This window comes from Chrysemys picta, chromosome 4 (assembly GCF_011386835.1).
Source record: "Chrysemys picta bellii isolate R12L10 chromosome 4, ASM1138683v2, whole genome shotgun sequence".
Lineage (NCBI taxonomy): Eukaryota > Metazoa > Chordata > Testudines > Emydidae > Chrysemys > Chrysemys picta.
The window spans coordinates 26,623,522-26,648,026 of record NC_088794.1 but is presented as its reverse complement, the minus strand read 5'-3'; the positions used below and the strand labels follow the sequence as shown (position 1 = coordinate 26,648,026).

At 54.6% G+C, this 24,505-nt stretch overlaps 2 protein-coding genes across 11 annotated transcripts; both read left to right on the top strand.

Moving 5' to 3' along the window:
- VWCE (von Willebrand factor C and EGF domains) lies at nucleotides 1-14,864 on the top strand. 4 transcript variants are annotated; one of them, XM_024110641.3, is made up of 20 exons: nucleotides 12-416; nucleotides 1,542-1,636; nucleotides 2,126-2,215; nucleotides 3,200-3,328; nucleotides 3,920-4,036; nucleotides 4,189-4,305; nucleotides 5,419-5,547; nucleotides 5,902-6,305; nucleotides 6,386-6,479; nucleotides 6,779-6,861; nucleotides 7,307-7,394; nucleotides 7,883-7,968; nucleotides 8,361-8,478; nucleotides 8,788-8,853; nucleotides 9,192-9,284; nucleotides 9,720-9,802; nucleotides 11,003-11,093; nucleotides 12,153-12,235; nucleotides 12,781-12,871; nucleotides 13,518-14,161. In XM_024110641.3, the coding sequence occupies exons 1-20, from the start codon at nucleotides 307-309 to the stop codon at nucleotides 14,021-14,023; spliced, it is 2,673 nt and encodes an 890-aa protein (XP_023966409.2). In that variant the 5' UTR covers nucleotides 12-306; the 3' UTR covers nucleotides 14,024-14,161. The 4 variants fall into 4 exon arrangements, with proteins under 4 accessions (XP_023966411.2, XP_023966410.2, XP_023966409.2 ...); XM_005289275.4 differs by having other exon boundaries at nucleotides 18-416; nucleotides 8,788-8,873; nucleotides 9,188-9,284; nucleotides 13,518-14,864; XM_024110643.3 differs by lacking the exon at nucleotides 13,518-14,161 and having other exon boundaries at nucleotides 1-416; nucleotides 9,188-9,284; nucleotides 12,781-12,837.
- LOC101935889 (glutamic acid-rich protein-like) lies at nucleotides 14,271-22,906 on the top strand. Of its 7 annotated transcripts, XM_065591811.1 has the most exons (7): nucleotides 14,271-14,406; nucleotides 21,227-21,472; nucleotides 21,556-21,675; nucleotides 21,760-21,843; nucleotides 21,934-22,029; nucleotides 22,127-22,192; nucleotides 22,297-22,502. In XM_065591811.1, exons 2-7 carry the CDS (start codon nucleotides 21,227-21,229, stop codon nucleotides 22,390-22,392), a joined length of 708 nt encoding a protein of 235 aa, XP_065447883.1. In that variant the 5' UTR covers nucleotides 14,271-14,406; the 3' UTR covers nucleotides 22,393-22,502. The 7 variants fall into 7 exon arrangements, with proteins under 7 accessions (XP_065447883.1, XP_065447889.1, XP_065447884.1 ...); XM_065591812.1 differs by lacking the exon at nucleotides 14,271-14,406 and having other exon boundaries at nucleotides 21,093-21,472; nucleotides 21,934-21,999; XM_065591815.1 differs by lacking the exon at nucleotides 14,271-14,406 and having other exon boundaries at nucleotides 21,093-21,472; nucleotides 21,934-21,999; nucleotides 22,127-22,196.
- The last annotated feature ends 1,599 nt before the right edge of the window (nucleotides 22,907-24,505 follow it).

The window sequence follows — 24,505 nt, the reverse complement described above, 5'->3', positions numbered from 1 at the left end:
GGGGGTGCTGCGCCTCCCCCCGCCACGCCTGCCAGCGACAGGGCGTCTGTGCTTGGACCCTCCCACTCCTGCTGCTCCCCCGGTGCGGTGCCTCTGCCCGCCGTGGGGAGGGGGAAGCTCGCTCCGGCGCTCGCTCGCACACGCCCGCTGCTGGGGGGACCGGAGAGCTGCGCATCGGTGCGCGCGGGTCCCCAGCTCGTGGAGCGCCCCCAGCCCGCCAGGGGAGGAGGAAGGGCCCGGGGCGGCCAGCATGCGGTAGCCCCGGGGCGGGAGGAAGGAAGGGGCTCCGGACGGGAGACGCCTGTCATGTTGGCCGGGCTGCTCTTGGGGGCTGCCTGTGTGTCCCTGGTCCTCCCGGGCAGCCCGGGCAGCGCCTATCCCGGCAGGAAGAAGCCGCCCAGCTTTGCCGCGGACAGGTACCGACCCCAGCCCCCGTGCCGGGGGCAGCCAAGTCCCAGGCGCCTGGCAAGGCGGCGGGAGCCGCCCGGTGCCGCGGGGGTCAAGCCAGGCAGCGGAGCGTGGCCCCAGCGCCTGCGTCTGTCTGTGCCACCAGCCCCGGGGGAGGAGGGATCTCGGGGTCCGTCTGTCCCGCACGCCGCTGTGTGTGCTCCGTGCCTCGTGTCCGGCTGCCCCCTGGGCGTGTGTCCGTGCGCGGGGCGTGTCAGCGTGTGAGCGCTGCGCCTGGCTCTATCTCGCTGCCCTGCGCCTGTCCTGTGTGTACAAGGCTCGGGCCCTTTTCCTCCCTGTGTGTGTCTGGCCAGGGGCGGGCTTTGCCCTTCCCGTCCGTCTGTCAGTCCGGGGCACACTCCTGTCCTTTGCTCCGTGTGTGTGTGTGTGGAACATTCAGTCTTCCTGCGTGTGTCTGTCCACGTGTGATCACCATGCCCCCCTCACTGTGCTCTGTGTGTGTCTGTCTGTCCCTCTCAGTGTCTTGTCTCCCTGTGGGTCTGTCTGTGCCTTTCCCCTTTGCTTGTCTGTCCAGGTCACACAGCAGGCCTTCGCTCTGTGTGTGTGTGTGTGTTACCCACCATCTGTCTGCCTACGTGTGTCTCTGTCTGGTTCTGGGTCACACTCCAGGTTTTTGCTCTGGGGTGCGTGTTGCTGCACTGTTGCTCCCTGCCAAGGCAGGGGGAAGGATAAGGGAATCCTGGGCTGCCCTTCTCCCAGCAGTTCCTCTTGGGAGCAGAGGGGATGTCAGTCCCAGGACCCTGTTCCCCAGCACAGAGCTCCTCTTGGTCTCCTAGAGGCAGCTCTCAGTGGGGTCCTGGTGGAGTCGCAGCCTCAGGAAAGCAAGGGCTTCAGGGAACATGGGAAGCCAAGCAACCCCAGGCCTTGCATCCTGCTGCCTGGTGCTAACCCCCTTGGGGCCTTAGTTGAGTCTCTGCCCAGAGGGGTCATCCCTGCATCTGCAGCAGGAGAAGGGGTAGGGGCAGCTTGTCCTTCCCATGCTTCCCTATATCCCCCCTGCACCTTTGTTCTGGGGTTGCTCTCACCACCCTGAAGCCCCGTCCCAGAGAATCTGATGTTTCTCTCCTTCCCAGGCACCGTGTGGGGCCGCATGTTTGCCTCTCCGGCTTTGGGAGTGGATGCTGCCCTGGGTGGATGCCATCCCCAGCCAGCGGGCAGTGCACTCTGCGTGAGTATCCTGTGCCCTCCATTTCCCACCACCACCTGGTACCTGCAGCACAGACAGCGCCTCCCCTATCAGCCCCCAGGTGCCCGGTACTCTGCCTCTCCATGGCACAATGGCACCCCCCGGAGGGGGAGGGGTAATGGCAACCACTGACCAGGCCACCCAGTGCAGAAATGCCCATCATGGCTCCTGCCCCTCCTCCCATCGCTGAGAGGGGGCCGTATTCACCCCGTTCCCCAAGAGATCCATTCCCCCCCAACTGCTTCCTTCATGTGCCCCCACCATCCCCTGCCCCCAGCGGCCAATGCTCTCCCATGGGATCTGCAGCCTGTCTGTCCAGCAGGGGATTGAGGGGCTCTTTCCAGACAGTGCCTGCTCTCTCCATTGGCTCATGCCAGGCTGGGTGTGTAAGAGCTGCTGCCCCGGGTGGAGATGTCACCGAGGGGTCCCTCTGTGTCCTGACCGGCGTCTCTCCCGGCCCCTCTCCCACAGCACTCTGCTCCTTTGGCTGTGGCAGCGGCTGGTGCATCGCCCCCAACGTCTGCTCCTGCCGGGATGGAGAGCAGGGCATCACCTGCCCAGGTAACTAGATCCCTTTGCTGAATGCTTGTGGCCCTTTATCTGCAGCCAGAGCCATTCATAGGAGAAGGGCACTATCTAGGGCTAAAACCAGGGGGCTAGGAGGCCTTGTGAGGCTGAGCTATCCGTGCAGTTGAGTGGTAATGTGGTGCCTGTGTGAGGGGCTGCAGCGATGGTGGCACAGACTGGTCTGTCCAAAGGGCAGAGAGCCACAAGTGGCTGCCCTGCTGCCAGGTTGTACTGCCCAGCTCCCTTTAGGAATCAGAGCCCAGGGCTGCCTGTCTCCAGCGAGGGAGTATGGGCTGGGTCCCAACATCTGGAGGGTGTGACTCCACAAAGCACTATGTGGTGGGAGTAGCGGGGGGCCTCGGAGTGGTGCTGGAAGGCTGTGACCCGGCAAGGGGCTGCAGGCAGCGGCGTGGCTGTGTCGGTGGGTTCCTGTGCCAGCATTCTCAGTATGTAGTGCAGGCAATGGGCTCCTAGGGCAGTTGCCAAATCCTGCTCCAATTGTGGTGCCTGTCTCAATGAGCCAAGGCAAACAGAGGCGCGGGTAGGAACAGTGAGGAGTCATCCACCATGGGAGGACCCAGCCAACTGGGAGTCTGAGGAAGAACATGGCTGGAGGTGGCGGGGGAACCAGAGCCGGCTTGTAGCTCGGGGACAGAGGGCTGGGTGTGCAGAGGACACCCACTCACCCAGAGAAGTTCCTAGAAGAGAGTCACCTGTGCAGCCTAGGCCCAGACTCCGGGTGGTGCCACCATGCAGCAGGAGGGGACCAGAGGGCTGTCCGGATCCAGCAGCTTCCACTTTCTATTAACCACAGCTGAGGCCAGGGTGGGTCTGAGCCCATCTTTCCATGGACAGGGTGGCACTGGAGTTCCCTGTTCCCAGTGACCCTCATGCTGCAGTGTTGATCTCTCCTCCCTGGGTCTCTGCTGCCCCCGCGATCCCAACTGGCCCGTCAGCCTGCTGCCGTATGTGTTTCAGATCCGCCCAATGCCTGTGGGGAATATGGCTGTGACCTCGCCTGTAACCATGGTGGCTGCCAGGAGGTGGCCCGTGTCTGCCCGCTGGGTTTCTCCATGGTGGAGACGGCCAACGGCGTGCGCTGTACAGGTGAGCACTCATCAGGCTGTCCACCATTGGGCTGACCCCCGATCAGAGCCCAGACCTGTGGCAGCCAAAGTCAGTGAAGCAGCAGAGCTCCGAAGGGCTGTGAGCGGAGGGGTCTGAGTGCCGGCTGGGCATGGGCAGCAATGCAGCCACGCTCGGGATGCCAGTGTGGCAGAGGGTGACCTGCACCCACTCGGGGTGTGGTGACCGGGCCACAGACAGAGGTGGATGAGCCTGCTTTAGTCTTGGCTAGCAGAGCTGGGTGTTTTCACTCTGGCATTAGAGGCTTGTCCCATCCATTGGTCCCAAGTTCAATCCCCGCTGACGATGATCCAGCCAGGGGCATGAGCTCCTCGCCTAGAGAGCTCCCCCATCCCTGGCTGATTCTCCCCAGGAAAAGCTGGATCTGCTGGCTGGGACAGGAGTGCCACTTTCTCCTTACAGCTGATGTATGGGCTCCCTGAGCATCCCCGCTGGAGTGCCCATGTTCCCTCAGCTGTAAACAGGGCTGGCTGTGCATGTGTGTCCATGGGAGTGGCCAGGTGCCCTCTCCTCCCCGGACCCCGCTGCCAGGTGGTCCTGTCTCTCTCCTAGACATTGACGAGTGCCTGAGTGCCTCCTGTGAGGGGCTGTGCGTCAACACCGAGGGAGGCTTTGTGTGTGAGTGCGGCCCAGGCATGCGGCTTTCCGCCAACCGGCACAGCTGCCAGGGTGAGTCCCTGGGCCTCAGGGTGCAGAACGAGGGATCAGAGAAAGGTGGGGGTGGGGACTGGGCCGAGTGGCTGGTACCGGTGTGTGTAGGGAGGGTGGTGGGAGCTCTGGGGAGTTGTGGGGAGCACCTGTCTCATCCTTTCCTCTTCCAGATACGGACGAGTGTCTGGCCACTCCGTGCCAGCACCGGTGCAAGAACAGCATCGGCAGCTACCGGTGCTTCTGTCGTCCCGGCTACCACCTTCACGGCAACCAGCACTCCTGCTTGGGTGAGCGCCTCCTCCTCCTGCTGATCCGGCCCTCCCCATCCCTCCTGAGAAGCCCCTCTTCCCTCGCCACCCAGTCCTGCCCCTTCTCAGACCCCCCTCTCCTCCAGTAAGGCTTTGGTTCCAGAGTGCTGCCCAGTCAGTGATACTCCCCCAGCTCAGGGGAAGAGCTGAGTGCTGGTATCCCCACACTACCACCAATGGGGCAGCCGAGACACTGAGGGGTAAAGGGGCTTCCTCATGGCCATGGCAAGGGACCCAGGAGTGGAAGGACTCAGTGGCCAGAGCGGAGATCAGGCCCTCGGTGCATTGGAGCTAGTAGGTAGCAGCCGTTGGAGCTGAGCAGATGTTCAGCCCAGCCCCATGAGGTGGGAGCTTTCAGGGGGAACGGGGAATATGGCCCTTGGGCTGAGATTGTTCTAGCTTCTCCCTGATACAGAAGTGGGGACTCTGGCAGTTAAGGTTCCACTGTCTCCCTCTTTAGTGAACCGAGTAGGGGGCCCCCCTGGCCTATTCCCTTCCCTCTCCCCGCCGGACAGCTCTGTTTCACTGCAGTGACTTGAGTGTGGTCCCACCCAGCTCACCCTGCTGCGGGGGGAGGGGGAATGAGGCTGTGGAGTCATCTATTATTGCCGATTTGTGTCGTGGCAGGAGCCAGCTGCCCAACTCCTAGACCAGGTTTCCGTGGGGGTGGGGGCAGGACAGACCCAGAGCAAGAAGATGGGCCCTGCCCCACGGAGCTTACAGTCTGAATCCCTTTGTGGTGCCTTTTCAGAGCCGGGGTAGCTCCAAAATGGAGAAAAGGCCTTGCCTTCCCCTGAGGTCCAGTGAGAGGTGCCCCCCAGGCTGACTTTGCCCCTTGGCCTGGCTGAAGGCCATCTCCAGACAGGCCTGAGATATCAGCGCGTGGCGCTGGGGTGCCCGGCTTTGGGGGCCCCTGGTGAGTGGGCAGACAGGTGGTGAACGCCCAGGCCTGGCCATCTCCCCAGTCCCAGCCTGCGTGGGGAAGAGCCCTACCTAGCTCCTGCCCAGACCCAGTGAGCAAGTACAGTCCCCTGCCCTCCCTCGCAGCTGGTGCTGCTGCCGGGCACTGATGCCTGGTTCTGCCACCCACAGATGTGAACGAGTGCCGCCGGCCCAGTGAGAGGCGCCCCTGCCAGCACGCCTGCCACAACACGCCAGGCAGCTTCCTGTGCACCTGCCACCCTGGCTACCGGCTCAGCGGGGACAGGGTGTCCTGCGAAGGTAAGGGTGGGCCCCGCTCCCCCGCCTGTTGGGGGGGCGCAGGCCTGCCCACGGTCCCCTGTTGTGGAGAGCATCAGGGTTGGGGTTAGCTCCCGCCCCCATTCTGTGCTGTGGGGAGGGGGCTCTTCCCATTGACAGACTGGAGAGGGAGTGGGGGTCACGGCTCACGGCATGGGGAGGTTCTCCATAACGGACTGTGGGTCTGGAGAGCTGGGTTCTGTGCCCTGCAGCACAGGCAGAGCTGGTGTCCCTGGGCCTAGTAGTGTACTCTGGGCATGTCCTGCACCAGGCCCTGGGTCCCCGCCCAGCTGCTCCAGCTCTCCCCAAAGAGCTCCGTGTTGTGTTTCCTTCCAGGCTTCCTGAAAACCATCCCAGCCCCGTCTCCCATCCTGCAGTCCCTGCAGCACCCCCCAACTCTGCTGCTGCTCCCTCCCGACTCTGGGGGACCCCTGCTAGCCCCCAGGGCCTCCCTTCCTTCACATGCCCCTGCCCCCGACCCCAGCCCCCGGACCCCTTCCTTGTTGACTGCCCCACCACCCAATTCCCTCTTGCTCCCGGCTGCCACCGCTGCCCCTGGCGTGTTCTCCCCACTGCCGCCATCGCTGCTCCAAGGGGAAGTCCTCTCGCCCTCGCCTCGTCCCTCTGCTTCTCTGCCGCCCGCCCTTGCCACCTCGTCTCCCCTCTGCTGGCACCAGGGGGCGCCGCGGGAGCACAGCAGCCATTGGACGGAGCCTGGGTGCCTGCACTGTGCCTGCAAGGTAGGTACCCTCCCACCGGGTCCCTGGCTCCCCTGCCGTGCTCTGGACAGTCCCCCACTAACCGGCCTGTCCCATTGCAGGAGGGCCAAGTGGTGTGTGAGGCGGAGAGCTGCAGGATTGCCTGTTCCCACCCGCTGCCCCCGAAGGACGGGGGGTGCTGCCCCAGCTGCACAGGTGAGACCCGCACCCCCTACTCTCTCTGGCTCAGGCCCACGGGGTCCATTGGGGTCACCGGAGCTGGATGGTTCGGTCCCTGCTGGTTCCTGTCCCAGGTGTGGGTTGTTTCCCAGCCTGGGTGATGCCCAGCTGGCTGGGCTGTACGGCTGCTTCTTGGAGGTCTGTGTGGGTGCCCAGCTCAGCTGTGGCCCTGAGGGCATGGTGGGAAGGCTCATGCTGTCTCCCCCAAGTGGAGCTGGGAGCCCAGGGCTGTGCCCAGTAACCTCATGCTGCCCTTGCTTTCCTGTCTCTCGCAGGCTGTTGGCACGAGGGGGTCGCCCGGGCCGAGGGGGATGTGTTCTCTGTGGCTGATGGAAATTGCACAGTCTGCATGTGCCTGGTGAGCATGGCACTGGCTAGGGGATCCAGGCACCTCTGGGGTCTCTGAGGAATGATGTGAGCTTATTACCCAGACTGGCTGGAGGGGATTCCCTAAGGAATTTCTTCCCTGTCCTGGAACTCCTGTGACATTGGTGCCCAGGGTAGCGGGGAGCCAGAGGCTTAGTGAGGTCACTGTCCAGGAGACTGATTAGAGGTGGTGGCCATGGTGACGTGGCTCCTCAGCTGGGGGTTCAGGGACAGAGACATGGCCCCTCAGGTGGGTCGGGGTGGAGATATGGGGCTTTGGTGAGGGGATCAGACATGGCAACATGGTCCCCTCCTTGTGGGGTTGGACATGGGTTTAAATGAGCACCCCGAGGAGGGGAGAGTTGCCCACTGCCAGGTCTGTGGCATGGGGCCCTGGATCTTTCCCTGGCATTCCCTTTGGTTTCTCTCTCTTCCAGGCCGGCAACGTGTCCTGCATCTCCCCTGAGTGCCCTCCAGGGCCCTGCCCCAACCCTGCCCAGGCCAACTGCTGCTCTTGCCAGCCAGGTGGGTCCCTCAGCAGCTACGTTGGTCTCTCCGACCCCCCAGTTCTGGAGGCTCTGTGGAGTTCCTGGTGCGAAAGGGGTGCCCCATCGGCTGGGCCAATGGGTCTTGTAGATCAGAGAGGAGGAGGATTTCGGGAGGTGGAGCCCAGCGACTGCTTCAGTGATGGGGTAGCAATGACTACACAGGGAGTGTGTGGTCAGTGGTGAGGCAGCATGGCCTAATGGTCAAAGCATGGGATGATAAGTCTGGCCTCCTGGGTTCTCTCCCCAACTGGGGGAACTCTGGCAAGTTGCTTAAGCTCATCGTGCCTCAGTTTCCCTGCCTAGAAATGGGGAGTGTGACCCCTGGGGTGGAGGGGTCTGAGGCACTTGGAGATTTGCACCCAGGGGGCCTGTTTGAGAAGCCAGGGTCCCATTGTGTGACGGCTCTGGCTGGCTGCGTTTCCCGCCATCCTGGTACCAACTGTCCCTTTCCCCCTATCCCCTCAGCCACGTGCGATTTCCACGGGCGCACATACATGCACGGAGCCGAGTTCAGCTTGGATGGAGACAACTGCACCACCTGCATCTGCCGGGTAGGCCTCAGCTCCCCCGTCCCGGGCTCCCTAGCACAGTGCAGGGGGGTCCTCACCACCTGGGGTCAGTGCCTGCTCATGCATCGCAGAGGGACAGGGCTGCTCCACCCCAGACCTAGGTGCCAGGGAAAGGCATGGCCTGTGGGGATGCCCAGGCCAGGGTAGGAGCGTGGGGGGCTAGCAGACAGAGGGCCCCTTCTCCTAGGAGCCCATCGGGGGGATGTGGAAAGGGAGTGAGGGCTGAGGCCAGGCTGCCTCGGTTGGAGCCCTCTGCGTGAAAGCTCTGGCAGGGCCTGCGGTGCAGTGAGGATGAGGAGCGGGAGGAAGGAGATGTGGGGCATTGCCCTGCCCCCTTTTCCCCCCAGCTCATGTGCGACACATCTCTTCCCCAGAGTGGCGAGGTGGAGTGCTCCTTCGCCCCCTGTCCCGAGCTGGCATGTCCCCGCCAGGACTGGCTGCTGGCCCCGGGGCAGTGCTGCTTCTCCTGCCGGGAGCCTGCACCAGCGTCAGGTGAGAGCCTGCACAGGGGCGTGTGCATGTGCTTGCGACGGGCAGGGGCCTTTGTGTGTGACACGCAGGGTGTTTTTGTCATGGGCAGGGGGATGGGCAAGGTGTGTGTGTGATGGGTGGGTAGGTGTAGGGCTCTGTGTGGTTGTGTGTGTGTGTGTCTATTACCCACAGTCCCAGGCCTTGTCATCTGCCCAGGGTCCCCACCTCTCAGGCTGCGCCCATTGGGCTCCCTGCCCCTCCTCTCTACTCCCCTCCTCTCCCGTCAGTCCCAGCCCAGCTCTGAAGCTCTCTCTCTCTCTCCCTGGCCAGGTTGCTTCGTGGATGACAATGGGGTAGAGTTTCCGATCGGACAGATCTGGTCTCCGGGTGATCCCTGTGAGTTATGCATCTGCCAGGTGAATGAGAACCTGCTCTACTTCACTCTCCTTACCTGTCCTTACAGCATGCAGTGTGCCCCCCTCTGCCCTGCACCCTGCGCTAGCCTTCCCTGGCTGGGGGTGGGGGCCAAGTGCTGTGCCTTATGGATATTGAACCCTCCAGAAGGACCCCACAGCTCTCTGCTGGTGTGTGCTCACTTGGCAGTGAAGTGCAGGCCCCCGTCGGGTGGACTGTGGCAGCACACAGCATCGATGGGCCAGGGCTGGCTGTGCAGGGCAGTCGGCCAGGCCGCGTGTGCCGTGAGTTTCTGTCAAGTGCTTCTCTCTTGCAGGCAGACGGCTCGGTGAGCTGCAAGAGGACAGACTGTTTGGAGACGTGTCCTCACCCCATTCAAATCCCTGGCCAGTGCTGCCCGGATTGCTCAGCAGGTAACCGGGCCGGGGGTCCCCTCCCAGGGAGCGACCATCTGCAGTGAGAAACCCAGGGACAGAGTAGCTCCCCCCTCCATGGCCCAGCCAGCCCTCGTCCTCTCTGCTCAGACAGACGTCAGGCAGGCCACTGAGTGCTCCTGGGGACATGGAGACCCAACCCCCTACTATAGGCCAAGCAGCCCTCAGACAGGAACAGCTTTCTGTCATCACCAGTGTGGGGCTGACTTTGAACCAGCAACCCATCTGTGAATGGCTCTCCCTCCATCCCTTGAGCCGTTCTGGTGGAGAGGGCTCTGGGTGTGTCCCACACAGGCTCTGTTCCTGTTCTTGGTCTCTCCAATCTGCCAGGTGTGCCCTGGCCCCCCGGGAGGCAGTTGACTTTCTGGTGGGAGGTGTCATGACTGTGCCTTTCCTTCTCTCTCCTCCCTGAAGGCTGCACCTACATGGGAAGGATCTTCTACAACAACGAAACCTTCCCTTCTGCCCTAGACCCCTGCCTCAGCTGCATCTGCCTGGTAAGGGCTTCACCTTCCCTCCAAGCATTTCTGTAGGAAAGGCCTCTCAGGTCCATTAGACCACACGGTCTAAGCCAAGGGGTTTTATCCAGCCTGGGGCTGCACCTTCAACTTCAGGCCCAGGGCTGCTCCAGATGGGTAGAACATGCAGAGTATGGAGGCAGGCACCAACGTCCCTGGACCAGGGAAGAAGAGTCCAGTGGGGTGAGGCTGTGAGTGCAAGGTGCCATGGGGGTTGTCATCTGTGGGGAAAATGAGGTGAAGACAGGTTTGAGGTCAGGCACTGTCCTGGAACTCAATCATCCTACTGTTGCTGCCACTGTCCATGGAGAGTCCTGCTGATCATCCTCCCTGGATAGCTCAGGTTGTGAAGAAGGTGTCTGGCCAGATGCTGTGGGTCTGGAGCAGAGGGAGTCTGGCTTGCCCTCCCCAGGTTGACAAATGGGGGATTTTCCTTTGCAGAAAATTTCAACAAAAATGGGAAAAAATTGTTTTCTTCTAAATTTTATGCAGAAAATTTCAATTTTTCAGTGGAAACTGGAAAGCAGAAATGTTTCAATTAAAAATGATTTCAGAGTAGCAGCCGTGTTAGTCTGTATCTGCAAAAAGAACAGGAGTATTTGTGGCACCTTAGAGACTAACAAATTTATTTGAGCATAAGCTTTCGTGGGCTACAACCCACTTCATTGGATGCATCCGATGAAGTGGGCGGTAGCCCACGAAAACTTATGCTCAAATAAATTTGTTAGTCTCTAAAGTGCCACAAGTACTCCTGTTCTTTTTTCAATTAAAAATGAAGTTGCTGTGCGTCATGGGAGTTGTAGTTCAGTTGCCTCATACTCCCAGTCTCCTCTATGGGCTGGGCTCCCTAGTCGGACTACATCTCCCATGCACTAGGGGGAGGTAGTTGCATCATGGGAGATGTAGTCTAGGCAGGGAGTCCAGCCCATAGAGAAGAATGGGGACATGAGGCAATTGAACTAAAGCTCCCATGGGTCAATGCAAGAGCAGTTTCTAATCAAAACGTTTCATTTTGTTGAAAACTCAATTTCCTGTTGAAAAGCTGTTTCAAAGGAGAATTTCCCATCAGCCGTAGGCGTAATCCGCTGTGTCTCCTGCCAGTCATAGTCTCCCAGTCACCTGCCTACCTTGTGTTGCTGCTAAGGCAGAGTCCTAGTGTTGCTGTTCTGTGTCCTACAGCTGGGCTCCGTGGCTTGTTCCCCTGTGGAGTGTATCATCTTCTGTATGTACCCGTTCCACCCGGAGGGAGAATGCTGCCCTGTCTGTTATGGTAAGTGCCTAAGCCCTGGTGAGCCCTGGAGTTCTACCCTGGCTGCTTCCAAACCACCGTGGGCTTCGACCACCTCTGATCTTACCACCGGGGGAAGAGGGTCTGGTGTGGTCAGTACTAGGATGGGAGACCTCACAGGCTGCAGTGAGGGGCATTGGGGGGCTCAGTCCGGATAGCTCCTCTCTGAGTCATTGCTGACCCCAATGCCCCTGTGCAGTGCTAGGGGTGCTGTGCTGCCGAGAGTGGCGTGGGGGCTCAGTAGAGGGTGCTTTCTTCTCACAGTCAGGACTGACCTCAGGGCGCCAGGATCTGTGCTGCAGGGAGCAACGTGGGGTGTTGTGCTGCAGGGAGTGGTGTAGGTTACTCAGTAGAAGGCTTTCCCAATGCATCAGAGAGGCTCAATATGGGGTATTCTCCTCTTACAGTCAGCCCTGACCCCAGTGTCCCAGTGCAGTGCCAGGGGGACTGTGCAGTCGGATGTGCTTTCTTGTGGGTGAGTTGTAAGATGAAGGCCCTAACCACTTGTGGTCATGAAAACTCCCTTTGCACTTTAGTGAGGTTCGGGGTGTTGCCTTTGGGTAAGTCCCCAAGCAGTGTGAATTAGGTACAACATTCAGCTTCACTTCCTGTACTACACTCTCTTGTGCAGCATTGCCATGGGCTGCTAAACACCTGCAGCATCCTCGCCTAAGAGGTGGCCGCATGTCACTGTTGGGTGAAGTGATTCTTCTGTTGTTGTTTGGGTTATAGCAGTGCCTGGAGACCCTAGCTGAGATCAGAGCCCCATTGTGCTAGGCACTGTACATACACACAGCAACCTCTTCAAGGCAGGGTCTATCCCTAAATAGGCAAGGCAAATAAAGGGCGTGAAGAGAAACTGAGGCATGGAGTGGGGAAGTGACTTGCCCAAGGTCACCCAGAAGAGGCAAGAATAGAACCAAGGTGTCCTGACTCCCAACCCTGTGCTCTATCTACTTTGTGTGTGTGTGTGTGTTACTATCACATCCAATCTCTATATAGTTACTGTAATGAATGTTAAAGCTTGTCTGTCCCCTGCAGATTGTAACTACGAAGGGAGGAAGGTGGTGAATGGACAGATATTCGTACCGGAGGGTGAGCCCTGCATTCACTGCATTTGCCAGGTGAGCTGTTCCCTTGGAGGGGAGGGAGCTGATGGGGATTGTTCTGCGGGGACTGGGGGAAGGATGGGAATGGGCATCCCTCAGCATCAGCCAAGAGTCCCATGGACTGTGTTGCCATGAGTGTCTATCCTGTGGGGCCTCCAGGGGCTAGTTTGAGGGGACCCTGAGCCCCACTGGGAACTGCCCTCCGGGGGGCTGGTGCACAAGGGGATGCTGGGAACTGCCCTCCGGGGGGCTGGTGTGATATGGGCCAAGGGGATGCTGGGAACTGCCCTCTGGGGGCCTGGTGTGATATGGGCTGAGGGGACGCTGGGAGTTCCCTTTTGGCTCCTGTAGTGCTGCAGGCCTTTGCTTTGGAAAAGGGTCCAGTGGGCCTTGGCATGACTGAAGGAAAAGCCAGCGGGTTGCTGGGTGTGTGGAGGAGCTGGCAGGCTCCCTGCCGTCCCCACAGATTGGGGTCATTTGTCCCGGCCTGGCAGAGAGATGGAGAATGCGGGTGTTCACAAGCTGTCATGTCTCACCCCTTCCTTTTCCCCATCTCTCAGTTGGGGGAGGTGAGCTGCGAGAGGAGGCCCTGTGCCCGCTCCTGCACCGAGCCCTCGGCGCTCCCTGCTGCCTGCTGCCCTGCCTGCCAAGGTAATAGCCCTGCACACCTGGCCTCCCTATCCCTGTGCCCTTGGAGTTGGCACAGGCTCTTCCTCCTCCCCTCCGCCCCCCGCCTACAGAGGGAGCTTTGCCCTTGTGGCAATGACCCTGAACAGGTCGCTGTCATGGTCCGAAGTCAGGAGTGCTGGAGTGGAAAATTGATCCTTCGCTGCCTGAGCTAAGGAGCAGGCCCCTTCGTGCAGCAGAGACAAGAGCTGACTCAGAAGCCCCTGTGTGTGGCAAGGCCACTAGAGGGGCATGGAGAGCAGGCCTGATGCGTGGGCACCCTTGGCACCTCCCAACCGCAGGGCCCTGGGATGTGATGTCATGTCAGTCACTGCGGCACCTCCAGGTGAGGCTGTAACTGGGTGCCACTGTCTGGTGTGGAAGAGCCCCCGGGCTTAAGGTAGCCCTGTAGGACAAGCCCCCCATGCCTGCCTGAGGGCTTGTGTAGGGGAGCATGGTGCCAGGCTGTGGAGCAGGCATGCAGGCTTTGTGCCTGGGTTCCTGGGGTTCCCTAATCTCAGGCCCTTGCCATACAGCGCTCTGGCCCCCCCATGGGCCCCATGCCCCCGGATGGGTGTACCACAGCCCTGGGGGAAGGCGCTAATGATGTCCCTGTCTTCATTAACTGCAGATGCTCCAGTGCCTCTGGAGGGCAGCCCTGTCCTTGTCCACGCAGACGATGCAAAGGCTGGGAAATCCCCATCCCGCAATCCCAGAGAGAATTCCATGGACCAGCCCAGGGCCAGTGACTGCCGCCTCTGCCCCAGTTCCCTGGCTCCTGCTTCTCCCAGCCCAGAGCTCCTCGCAGGAAGGAACATGCCCCGCTGGGATGCTGGGTCCGTGAACACGGCTGAGCCCCCTCTGGCTGGACCCCCTCCAGCTGGGCCAGGGTCCTTGGGATCCCGTATGGCTCCCTCGGGGCCTTCTCTGCGCCCCACCATTCTGAAAGAAACCTCTGGGCCGGTGACTGCAGTTTCAAGCCCTGATCAGCTCCCTGCAGGGCCCAGAACTGCTCCCCGGGCCCCCATCCCCAGTGCCGGCTTGGTCCCTGCTCCTCAGAAGCATTCCACGCTCCCATCAGAGGGAGCGGAGCCCCCCCCGTGTGAGGAGAGCACTCCTGGCCAGCCAGCTGCGTAGTGCCCCTCGCCGAGGGGATGGGGAGTGCCCAGCCCGTCGCAGCAGCATGAGGAAGAGGAGGAAACTGGCAGGAGAGATGAATTTGATCAAACGGGGTGGGGGAGGGAAAGGAGGCATCACGTTGTTCTGAGCAGCGTGTATGGGAAGAACCACTGCCTCTTCCCCTGCCTATGCCTCGCCTGCTCCCTCCCCGGATCCTGCTAGACAGCAGATGCCTCAGCAGGGGCAACGTGTGGGCGGCTCCACACCCCGCTGGTGGGGAGGAGACGGCTTGGCCCCGGCCCGGCTGCCTGAGCAATCCCAGGAGATGAGCGGTGCCATGATGTTCTGGGAGGACATGGTGCCTAGCTGAGATACCATGACTCAAGATTTTCCAGGCATGTGTGAGTTGCCAGCCTCCTTACAATCACAGTGTGGGAGGAGATGGGGAAGGGCCGAGAGCATGCCCAGCTCCCTGCATTGGGTGGGACGCGCCCACCTGGTCCCAGGGGATGATCCCTGTGCAGGGCTCCTGAGACAGGTGAATCGCCCCACCCTTTGGGGTGGTCCCTGCCTCAGCCAGGCCCAGAGCCCCTGGATCCAGCCCTGAGATCTCCCGCCACTTCTTGCAGACTCGTGTTTAAACCTTAGAGCTGAGATTTCAAAACTTCCTAAGGAATTTGAACACCTAGTTTTCAACTGGGCATCCAGATCCCCTGGGCCGCTTTGCAATTCCCACCCTAGATTCCTTGGGGCTGCTGGGAGGCTTTCCCAAGCTACTCCTGATGGACAGGTATCTGATCGCCCATCAGGGCCAGCCTGCCCGTTCTACGGTGAATAGTAATAAAGTTTTCCCTACTAATCCAAGCATTCCCTGCTGCCACCTACAGCTGGCTCTGACCATGGGGACGAGTACAAACTGAGTGGGCTCAGCAACCCTAGGGCTGATACCCTTAGTGGTGGGGTGATGGCCTGGAGGTGGCAGGGTCTTCCTCTCCTACCATCATCTCCTCAGCCAGTCCTGGATTTGGCAATTCGTGCAGTGGCTGATCTCAGCAGGGGAGGGGCTGCAGGTGTCTGATGTGAAGGGGATGTAGAGCGGGGAGCCTATTGCTGGCTTGTTCTCCCCAAGCAACTTCACTCAGCTCCTGGCTAGGATGGGGGAGAGGATGTGTCCCTGCAGGACCCTGTGGCTGGGAGCAGGTGTCTTCTATGTGGTCTGGGAGGAACGATCTCAGCCTTAGACAAGGTTTTTCCCCAGTGCATGGGGAGCTCACATAGACTTTGCTCATTCCTCTGCGATGGGTGAAGGATTCCAAATCCCAGGCCTGTCAAGCCAGCGCCCCAGACTAAAGTCGTTTCACTTAGTGTGTAATACCAGCTGTCACCACTGGGTGTCAACACAGGCTGAAATATTTCCTCGGGGACGGCCATCAGACAGAATCCAACCTGACCATCCGTCCCTGGCTTCCGGAAGCAGCTGCTTATGTTCTGAGTTGAACAGGCAAGTCCCCTCTTCTTCACCCATGCAGACGGGCACCCGGGGCTGTGGCCGCCACCCTTGGGCACCTGTGTCTTCCCTCTGCCTGCACAAATGTAGGATTTGGGCTCACATGTCTGAATTTTGGGCCAAAACTGCTAATCAGTTGCACACGGAGATCCAAACCCTCATTGGACTTGCTGCACCTCGATCTCCCCTCCTAGGCCCTATCTCCAGCCTAGTTCCAACTCCAGTCTCAGCAGGACCCCAGGTCACAGGATGGGGTAATTGATTATTTGTTTGTATTGTGATGGTATCTAGGAGCTCCAGTCACAGGCCAAGCCCCCGTTGGGCTAGGAGCTGTACAAGCACAGAACAGAAAGGCGGTCCCTGTCCTCCATGAGCTGATAAGCTATAAACAAAGAGGCTGATAGACTGGGAAACACAAGGAGACAATACAGCTCAGCATGATAGCATGTGCTGTCAGCATTGCAGCAGCCTGGCCATGGCCAAGTTCTTTGTAGGGTTGTGAAGCAGAGTTGGGATTGGGGTTAGGATTAGGATTAAAGTCCTTTGGGGCTATTCTATGGTTAGCATTGGAGTCCGTTGGGGCTAGGGTTAGGGTTTGCTATAAGGTTATAGTTGGGCTAGGAGCTAGAACAACATGAGAGGGTGAAACATTACAGTCAGTGGGCTAGGATTTAGATTTACCACCATAACCTAACCTTGACAATTTACCCTGCACTGTACTAGCCTCGTTCCAGTGCACAGCGTTGCCAGCATCCCTTTCCCAGCCACTCCCCATAGTATTTACCCTCAGTGAATATCAGCCCCCAGCTGGTCGTGTGCAAAAAATTCCAAAACACAAGGCCTTAACGCAAACCTTGTGAATGTTTAAGTACACCCCAAGGGAGTGAAAAATCCCAGCTAGTGTGAACATTTGCTTTGGTTCTAAAATAAGACTCTCAGAGAGCAAAATTGGGCACATTATCACTTTTTTTTTTTTTTTTTTTACAAAGTATTTTTGAAGCAAAAATGCAACTTTTTGAAAAGGAAAATCATTTAAGGTCAGAATTTCAGTGTTTCTTTCAGGCAGAAATCAACTTTGTCAAGAAGCGGGGAAGTTTTAGAATATGAGTGTCCCTGATGTGAAAGTGGCCAGGCCTTGGACCCCCCCCCCTCCCACAGAGATATTTGTGTGTCCATGAAATGTTGTGGGGTTTTTGTGTGCCATGCACAAGGAGCCTGTGAAACTCACTGGCACAATAAATCTTTGAGTCCAAGTGTTTAGCAGGATCCCCAAAAGGGTCCATCAGACATTTACCTGGATAATAACAAAAAGAGATGTTAGTAGGGGGTTTAAAAAAGTGTGGAAGGGCTAAACACCCTCATGATTTCAAGGTGTAAAGGCAACCTTGAACAGAGGCCAGGAAGAGACTTGTGCCATGGGCAGGTGTGGGATTTCTGCTGGTACCGGCTATTGTCTGAGACAGACCACTGGGCAAGATGGACAATGGGCTGTTCACTGATCACTGAAAGAGATACTAATTCTTCAGTGACCCACTTCCAACTGCCTCTGGTGAACAGAACATGGGCTTCTGCAGTGCCCCTCTTCCAAACTTCCTGGTGGGGAAGCTAAACTGTTACAGATACGGTTCCCAAGACCACATCTTCCTTTCCCAATCAAAACTTAATAACGGTGCTACCCTCTTTTGACCCGAGTGGCAAGTCAATGTCTGGGTTGTTTCCATTAGGAGGAGACATTGGTGATGGAGTCAGATATCTTTGATGCAAGCCTGCCTATTTACACAGAATGTACAAAGGCCTCTTTCTCTGAACACAGGAGAAATCAAACAACAGGAGACAGTTTCTGTGCTCCCAGCTCCGAGGCCCTTTCAGCCAGCACTCTGCCCAAAACCTCTAGGCTTTGCAAAGGGTCATGCTCAGTGCTTGTTCAGCTTGTGTCTGAAGCTTTCTTGCTGCCTTCCTGCTTCTCTGGTGTGTTTGTTGCTTCTCTCTCACACAGACTCCTCCACCAACCAACACCCAGCAAAACTCCTCTGCCCACGTGCAGACTCTCCTGTGCCTTTGTTTTGGCAGGAGACCACTGTTATTTTTATAAAGGAGCTTAACCGTTTCTATTATCTTAAATGAAGGGTGGTGGTTATACCTACCAGTTTCAAGGAAGTTAAACCCAACATATAACAGGTGCCAAAATTAAAACCAACCCCGACTACTCGGCATCCGGGCAGCTCCCAATCAGCTCCAGGGTGCTAGACAGCAGGACTGGCACTTGTCATGAGTGTGATTCATTAAAGCCCATGAGCATCTTCAGGCTGGGGAGCTACAGCACAGGTAGTTCATTAGGAAATAGCAGGGGAGCACAAAGCTAAAGTCTGGCTATTGGGCCAGACTTGGCTGCACTCCTGGCCCAGTGTGCTATAGACTGGGGCCTGCTGGGATAAGCAATTAACACCAGGGGAAGGATGAGTTTTTTTGACGTGGCTGGGAATGAAGCTGTCTATGCTGAGCTACAGCCCCAACTAAAGGACCTGGTACTGGCCAGATCTGACCGTGCTACGTTGAATATGGAAAAGTCTCTTTTCCCTAGAGTTTGGTTGAGCAGAGCTGGCCTGGAATGAAAGAGTGCTCCCGGAAACCACCCTATTAAGGTGTCTCTTGGTGCTGCACATTGCTGACACCAGGAATTTGGTGCTAGTCTCGTTAATGGGCAGAATTTATTTTCCATGCCCCCCTTGAAAGCTTTCAACAAAGAGGCAAAATGGATCACAGGTTTCAAGAAGGGAGGTTGGGTAGAAATATCTGATGCCTATGTAAGCAGGGTCTGAATAAATGCTTCCCTGACAGCTAGCTGGGAGGAGGAGAGACTTTGGGTGTGTTTATGTAAATACAGTTTCCTCCTGATCTGCTTGCATATTTAGCAGATACAGCAGTGTCATGGTGATCAATTTTGGCTGGTGTTGGGTACAAATCACCTTAGTACTGAATGCAGGTGTAGTAAAATATGGTTACCAATGTTGTAATTATTGTAGAAATACAGGAAAGCAGGACTATGTTTAACCTGTCCCGGGGGCCACCCTCAGCTGAAAGATCCTTGTTAAGCCATGGGCTCAAATGTCAGAGCCCTGTGAAAGTAAGAGTGGTTGGAACAGATATAACTTAGAGAATTTTTTTCACTTCAAGGTCCCAGAAACAAAGATAAGGTTTTCATTTCGAGGCCAAAAGACCAGAAACATCAAGACACTTGATCACGGCCTTGGATAGACCAAGAAACTACTGACACTTGATCTTAGCTCGTAGAGAGCCGAGAAGCAGTTATGGGGGCTGTACAACCTCATCAAGGGTCCTTATTAGATTGGTTTAACCTGTTCCTCCCCAGTGTTCAATGAATAGAGCTAAATGGGCTTCATTAGCAGCCTCTTTGTTATGTTAAATGCCCAATCAGACCTGAAATCAGTTGTGGTAGGACTGTGTTTCTGCCCTGCCTGCTCAGAGCTAAAAATCACTGAGAGCTGAAATCACTTGAGCTGTGGCAGTGTTTCTATCCAGCCTGCAAAGAGCTGAAAACTACTAAGAGACTGATGTGCAGAGGTCACAGCAGAGAGGCAGATGGCAGCAGAAGGTGACTGACAGCTGGTGAATGAGTGTCTGGTGTGGTAGAGAGGTGCGACGAGTGCCCAGCGCAGGAGCAGCCAGTGAGTGGCCAGCAGGGTGACTGGCAGAGAGGGATGGCGAGCGAGTGCCTGAGCAGCATAGCGAGTAAGGTACCTCTTTACCCCACCCAGGGAAGAGGTGAACTCTGCAGATGCACCTCTGAACTCTGGGTCTGCACTGACCCAGGACAGCAACTGTGAGTGGGGTGCAGAGAAGGGTTGGGCATGTGAAGGGGACTTTGGGTTGCTGGATGTAAGAACCTGAGGGGAAAAGGACACTGCCCAACCTACTTGGGGGTGGGTCTTTTACTCATGGTTTATGTTTATGAACCCTGCTTATGGTGTTTTCCCCAATTAACACCAAGTTACTTCCCTCCTTTTATAAAAAGTTTCTTTTCTACACTCAGACTCTGTGCTTGCGAGTGGGGAAGTATTGCCTATCAGAGGCACCCAGGGGTGGTGTGTAAATTTCCCAGGTTTCTAGGTGGGGGCTCGAGTTCTGCGTTGTATCAATGGAAAGGAACCCCTAGATATTGGACCTGGCCAAGATTGCTGCTGGCTCCATCTGGTAAGAAGGGTTAAATTTTGGGGGGTTCGTCTGGGATACTGGGTCAGTACCCCTCGCAAGCACATCTTCAGTGATTCACTAAGTTGGGAAAACAATTGTGTTTATATTTTTGGGGAAATCATTGCTTGTATAATGGCTAATATGTCAGGTTTTTTGGGCCATTACCCTAGTAACCATTATACTGTATAGCTGCTCCTTCCTGACCCCCCACCCTCTGCTGCCCCTAGCGCCCATTATACAGTGTAACCGCCCATTCCTGGCCCCCACCCTCTGCTGCTCCCAGTGCCCATTATGCCATATAGCTGCCCCTTCCCCACCCCCATCCTCTGATGCCACTAGTGCCCATTATATAATATAAACTCCCCTTCCTCACCCCCATGCTCTGCTACCCCAGTGCCCATTATACAGTATAGCTGCCCTTTTCCCCCACACTCTGCTGCCCCTACTAACCATTACACTCTAGCCATCCCTTCCTCGACCTCACCCTCTACTGCCCCTAGTGCCTATTATACACTATAGCCACCCCTTCCCCTCCCCTCAACCTTTCCTGATGGTGGTGCCCATAATACAGTATAGCCACCACTTTCCCGCCCCCCACCCTCTGCTTCCCCTAGTATCCATTGTACAATATAGCCACCCCTTCCCCACCCCACTTTGTGCTGCCCCTAGTGCCCATTATACAGTATAACCGACCCTTCTCACCCCACACCCTCAGGTGTCCCTAAGTAGTATACTGTTCAATAGCATTCATCACCTATTTTTGACAGGTTTCTACACCCTGTTTAGTCCTTATGTCCCACCCTCCGTTCCCGTTTCTGTATGTGTCAAGGTTTGGTGCCATCGGCCATTTTGAAAAAAAAGTTTTCACTATTTTTTATGTTTGAATAGGGGGGTTGTTATGTGCTTGTGCTTTGATACATTTGGTTGATTGTTTAGAGAAAAAGGTTGAAAGAATAGAGTGAGAGAGCTTAAATATTAAAAAAAGAAAGCTTTGGTTAGGTTTAGCGGAAAAAAGGAAAAAAATGTTATTAAACAGAAGAAAGATTGTTTGGTTAGGTTTAGTAAGGAGAGATTATTTTTAAAGAATAGAAAGAGAGGAAAAATAAGCACATGGCAAAGAAAAAATGGTTTTAGAGAATAAAAAAAAAATAAAGCAATAAGAGAGACTGTGTTACTGGACATATGCAGAGTGAAACATCCTGCCCCAGTGCTGGTAGTGAAATGATAGCTGTTCTGGGTGGTGAACCTTGGGAACTATTCCCGCTTCTCGGTGGACCAATCAGAAGCTATTTTACAGCTCCATCACAGAATGCCCTTTTTGAACCAATCCTTTCATACCATGATTTTAAAACAAGAGCTTTTCATAAATGGGCTATCATGGAGTGGATTATTTGAAAATCTCTAGCCAATGAGCATTTGACCGTGTGTATAAAACCACATACTTGTTTGAATTGTGGTTTTAAAACCGGGAGCTTAGACAAAATAGCGTGTCCTTTTACAAGATGCCTACAGATGCCAAGAAGCCTGAATTGCCTCTGGGTGCCCCAGCTCATGTTCAGAAGAGAAGACCCATTTACAGTTATTTTGCTAAAGAGGCAGCCTCGGTGCTGAATCCCGTGTTTCATCCTGAAATTGAACCAAAGAAACAGGAAGACTTTATGGGGGCACTGCCAGTTGTAAAAGAGAAAAAGGATAATATGCAAAAAAATCTGTTGCCGGCTTTGGAGGAAGCAGACTTGAAGGTGGAGGTAAGGCACTCTTTAGAACAAATTGATGAAAAATTACACACTTTTGATAAATATTTATGGTTAAATATATTTGTTTTTTATAGGTAGGAATGGAAGAAGAGTCTGTATACAAGGACATAGCAGCCGAGAGGTCGTCAGAGGATAGTGATGTCGAGAACCAACCGATAGACCCCGAGTCATGGAAAGAGGGCGACATTGTTACGGTAAAAGCAAGTGAAAGTTTTACTAGTTGTGAAAAAATTATTATATTTATGTGCTTAAAATTAATTATTTTGTTCTTTGGGCAGATAACCAAGCCAGGGCCATACAGGATCACCGCACTGGTGTGTGACAAGTGGCTGACAGATGCAGAGCCAGAAGAGCATGACAAGGTAAAAGCAATTTAAATTATTTGAAAGAAAAGAAATATATCTATGTAAGGTGAGGGTTAAACGCTACTATACGTTTGTGCTTAATAACAGGTTGCTGAAACGATTACCAATGGAGCGCCCACCGGGGGTGACTCAGAAACAAACAACGCAGCACGGGTGTGTAGTGAGCGGACGTCAAATGTAGAAGTAAAAGAACACGAGGAGGCAAAAACAACTTAGAATATTATAATATATATAAAATATTCTAAGTTAAACTTGGCTATATGTTTGTGCTTAATAACAGGAGGCTGATATGGTTCCTGATGGCACAACCACTGGGGATGATGATGATGATGATTCAGAATCAGACGTGGGTATGATTGAGATAGCACGAGTAAATTGTTTGCCTTTTTTTATTTTTAAATGATTGCAAAAAAGAATTTAAAACATGCTTTTTTTCTCTGCTTTTGACAGACATCTTCAGAGGATGAAGAGGAAAAAGAGAGATGGCCTTTGAGAAGAATAACTGTGATATGTACCTGCTGTTTTTGCATGAAGCACAATTTTTAAAAAAAGACTGTAAAAAGTAAGGAGGGTGTCCAGCAGAGCTGTGAAGATAACATTATGGCCAACATTATTAAGGTTGTTGTAGTAAAACCTATTTACTTTTTTGAAAACTGTACACCCTGCGCAGTAGACTCTCCCAATCCACTTATTCGCTCTTGTGTTTCTTGGGGTCGCTCAGAAGCATTTCACCAGATTAGATGTATTTCTTCTAAAATCAAAGATGTGGAGGTATTTTACCGCCCGTAGCACCTTTTGATACATCAATGTGCTGCAGGCCTTCATAGACCATTACAACAGAAGTTATCAGAACTGTCAGAGGATGCCCAATCGACATGACACACGCTAAGACGCTGAGCATATGGAAAACCATCTACAAGGATAGTTTTAAAATAAAGGCACTGCGAGTGATTTTTAAGAAAGGGGATCACGTAAGGGTATCTAAAATGAAGGGTATTTTTGAAAAGGGATATCAGCAAACCTTTACCGATTAAATATTTATTGTGTCTTGGGTTTTATTGCGAGGACAGTGGCCTGTGTACGCATTTTACCCCAAAGAACTACAAAAAGTAAACCCTAACCAGGATCACATTTACAGGGTAGAAAAGATTCTAACGAAGAAAGGTTGGGGAAGGCATGACTATTTCTTGGTGAAATGGAGAGGATAGCCTGAAAAATTTAACAGTTGGGTTAAAGCGTTTCCAGTTCAAGACCTCTAATAAAGGGAGGAAAAAATGACTGAAGGAGGTTTTTACGTTACGTTACCTAGCAATGCCTCTGTGGGGGGCTTTTCCTCAAAATACTAGTTCCAATTTTACAATACAACTGGCCAAGCCTTTAAATTTGATTGGCTATTGGGATGTTGCTTCATCGGAAATTCATTATTGTTACTTGTGGAACACAGTCTTTCACGATACGCCGTTTGTGATAGCATCAAAAAAGAAATTTGGTCCTACAACATAGAAGCCAGCTATTATTCAAGCATTCATCATTCAACAAGAACATCGACAAAGATTCCGAAAAACTGAAGGTCAGCGTCATTTACAACTCGGTGACCAGAAGGGTTCAGTTAGAAGCAAACGATGAAAATTAATTTTTTTCCGCATGGGTAGAATTGGCAGCAATATTGGGAATGATTCCGAATAGTCCATGTAAGATAGCACCCCACCCCACAGACATCATGGGAGGGTTTAACTCTTTATACGTGTACACGAACATAGTGGAACATCAGTTAGTGGGGAACTACTAGTGCCGTTGTTGCGCTGCGTTCCCATCCGCGGCAGCAACAACGAATTTATTACCATCATGTATAACAAACCGTATTACGTCCCTGTGAGTAAGCAGCATATAGGTACTGCATTTGCGCCCCAGGAAAGTTGAAGAATGGTGACTATAAAAAAACTACGGGGATCCCTTTTTATATAGGAACTACTACAAGGCCCAGGCTGGTTATGCCTTACCGGGCTATCAAGGATTACCCATCATGTACAGGGCCGGTTTAGGAGGGATATTCCACAGTCTTTTTAGAAAAGCCATGCTGCTTTTGAGAAGACGTTTTGAAGTTATTAAACTCCACATTAAAACAGCCGCAAAAAATATAACCAGAGACGTAGTGAACCCCATGTCTAGCGCCGTTATAAACAAAATAGGAGCGCACATGCCACAGGAAGGTTCCGGTTTAGTGATGTTGAGGAGAAAAAGAGCAGGATTGCACCTGCCATTTAAAGGGCCTCCTAGGCCCTTTTAAAAAAAAAAAGCTGCCAGAAGACGCCTCAGCCATAAACCTAAAAGGCGCCCCAAGAAGAGGAAGTGGAGCATCGCCCGCAGTAAAAGGGACATATTTTAAAATGGCTTTCATTCATTGTGGCTCTGAAGAATGTACCAAATCAGAACTGGATTTATTTCAAATAGCCCCCACACAAACCAGCATCGAGAATAGCTTTTATGTAGAGATGCCGCCTTTGGCCACTTTGATGGTGAATGTCCCTCTAGAATTTTTTATTTTGGGACACGGGGATCATTACTTAGATGGTAACAACATGCTGTCGTACACGTGCTGCAAGGAGGTAAAAGAAGATGGGTCAGGCATTGACGACGACGCCAGGGTTGCCCTAACAAA

Excerpts from the sequence above, each read along its gene's own strand:
- VWCE (XM_005289275.4), top strand. The coding sequence starts at position 307 with ATGTTGGCCGGGCTGCTCTTGGGGGCTGCCTGTGTGTCCCTGGTCCTC. Across the intron at positions 417-1,541 it reads CCCAGCTTTGCCGCGGACAG|GCACCGTGTGGGGCCGCATG; the intron begins GTACCGACCCCA and ends TCTCCTTCCCAG. Across the intron at positions 7,969-8,360 it reads GCACCACCTGCATCTGCCGG|AGTGGCGAGGTGGAGTGCTC; the intron begins GTAGGCCTCAGC and ends TCTCTTCCCCAG.
- LOC101935889 (XM_065591811.1), top strand. The coding sequence starts at position 21,227 with ATGCCTACAGATGCCAAGAAGCCTGAATTGCCTCTGGGTGCCCCAGCT. Across the intron at positions 21,473-21,555 it reads AAGCAGACTTGAAGGTGGAG|GTAGGAATGGAAGAAGAGTC; the intron begins GTAAGGCACTCT and ends TGTTTTTTATAG. Across the intron at positions 21,676-21,759 it reads AAGAGGGCGACATTGTTACG|ATAACCAAGCCAGGGCCATA; the intron begins GTAAAAGCAAGT and ends TTCTTTGGGCAG.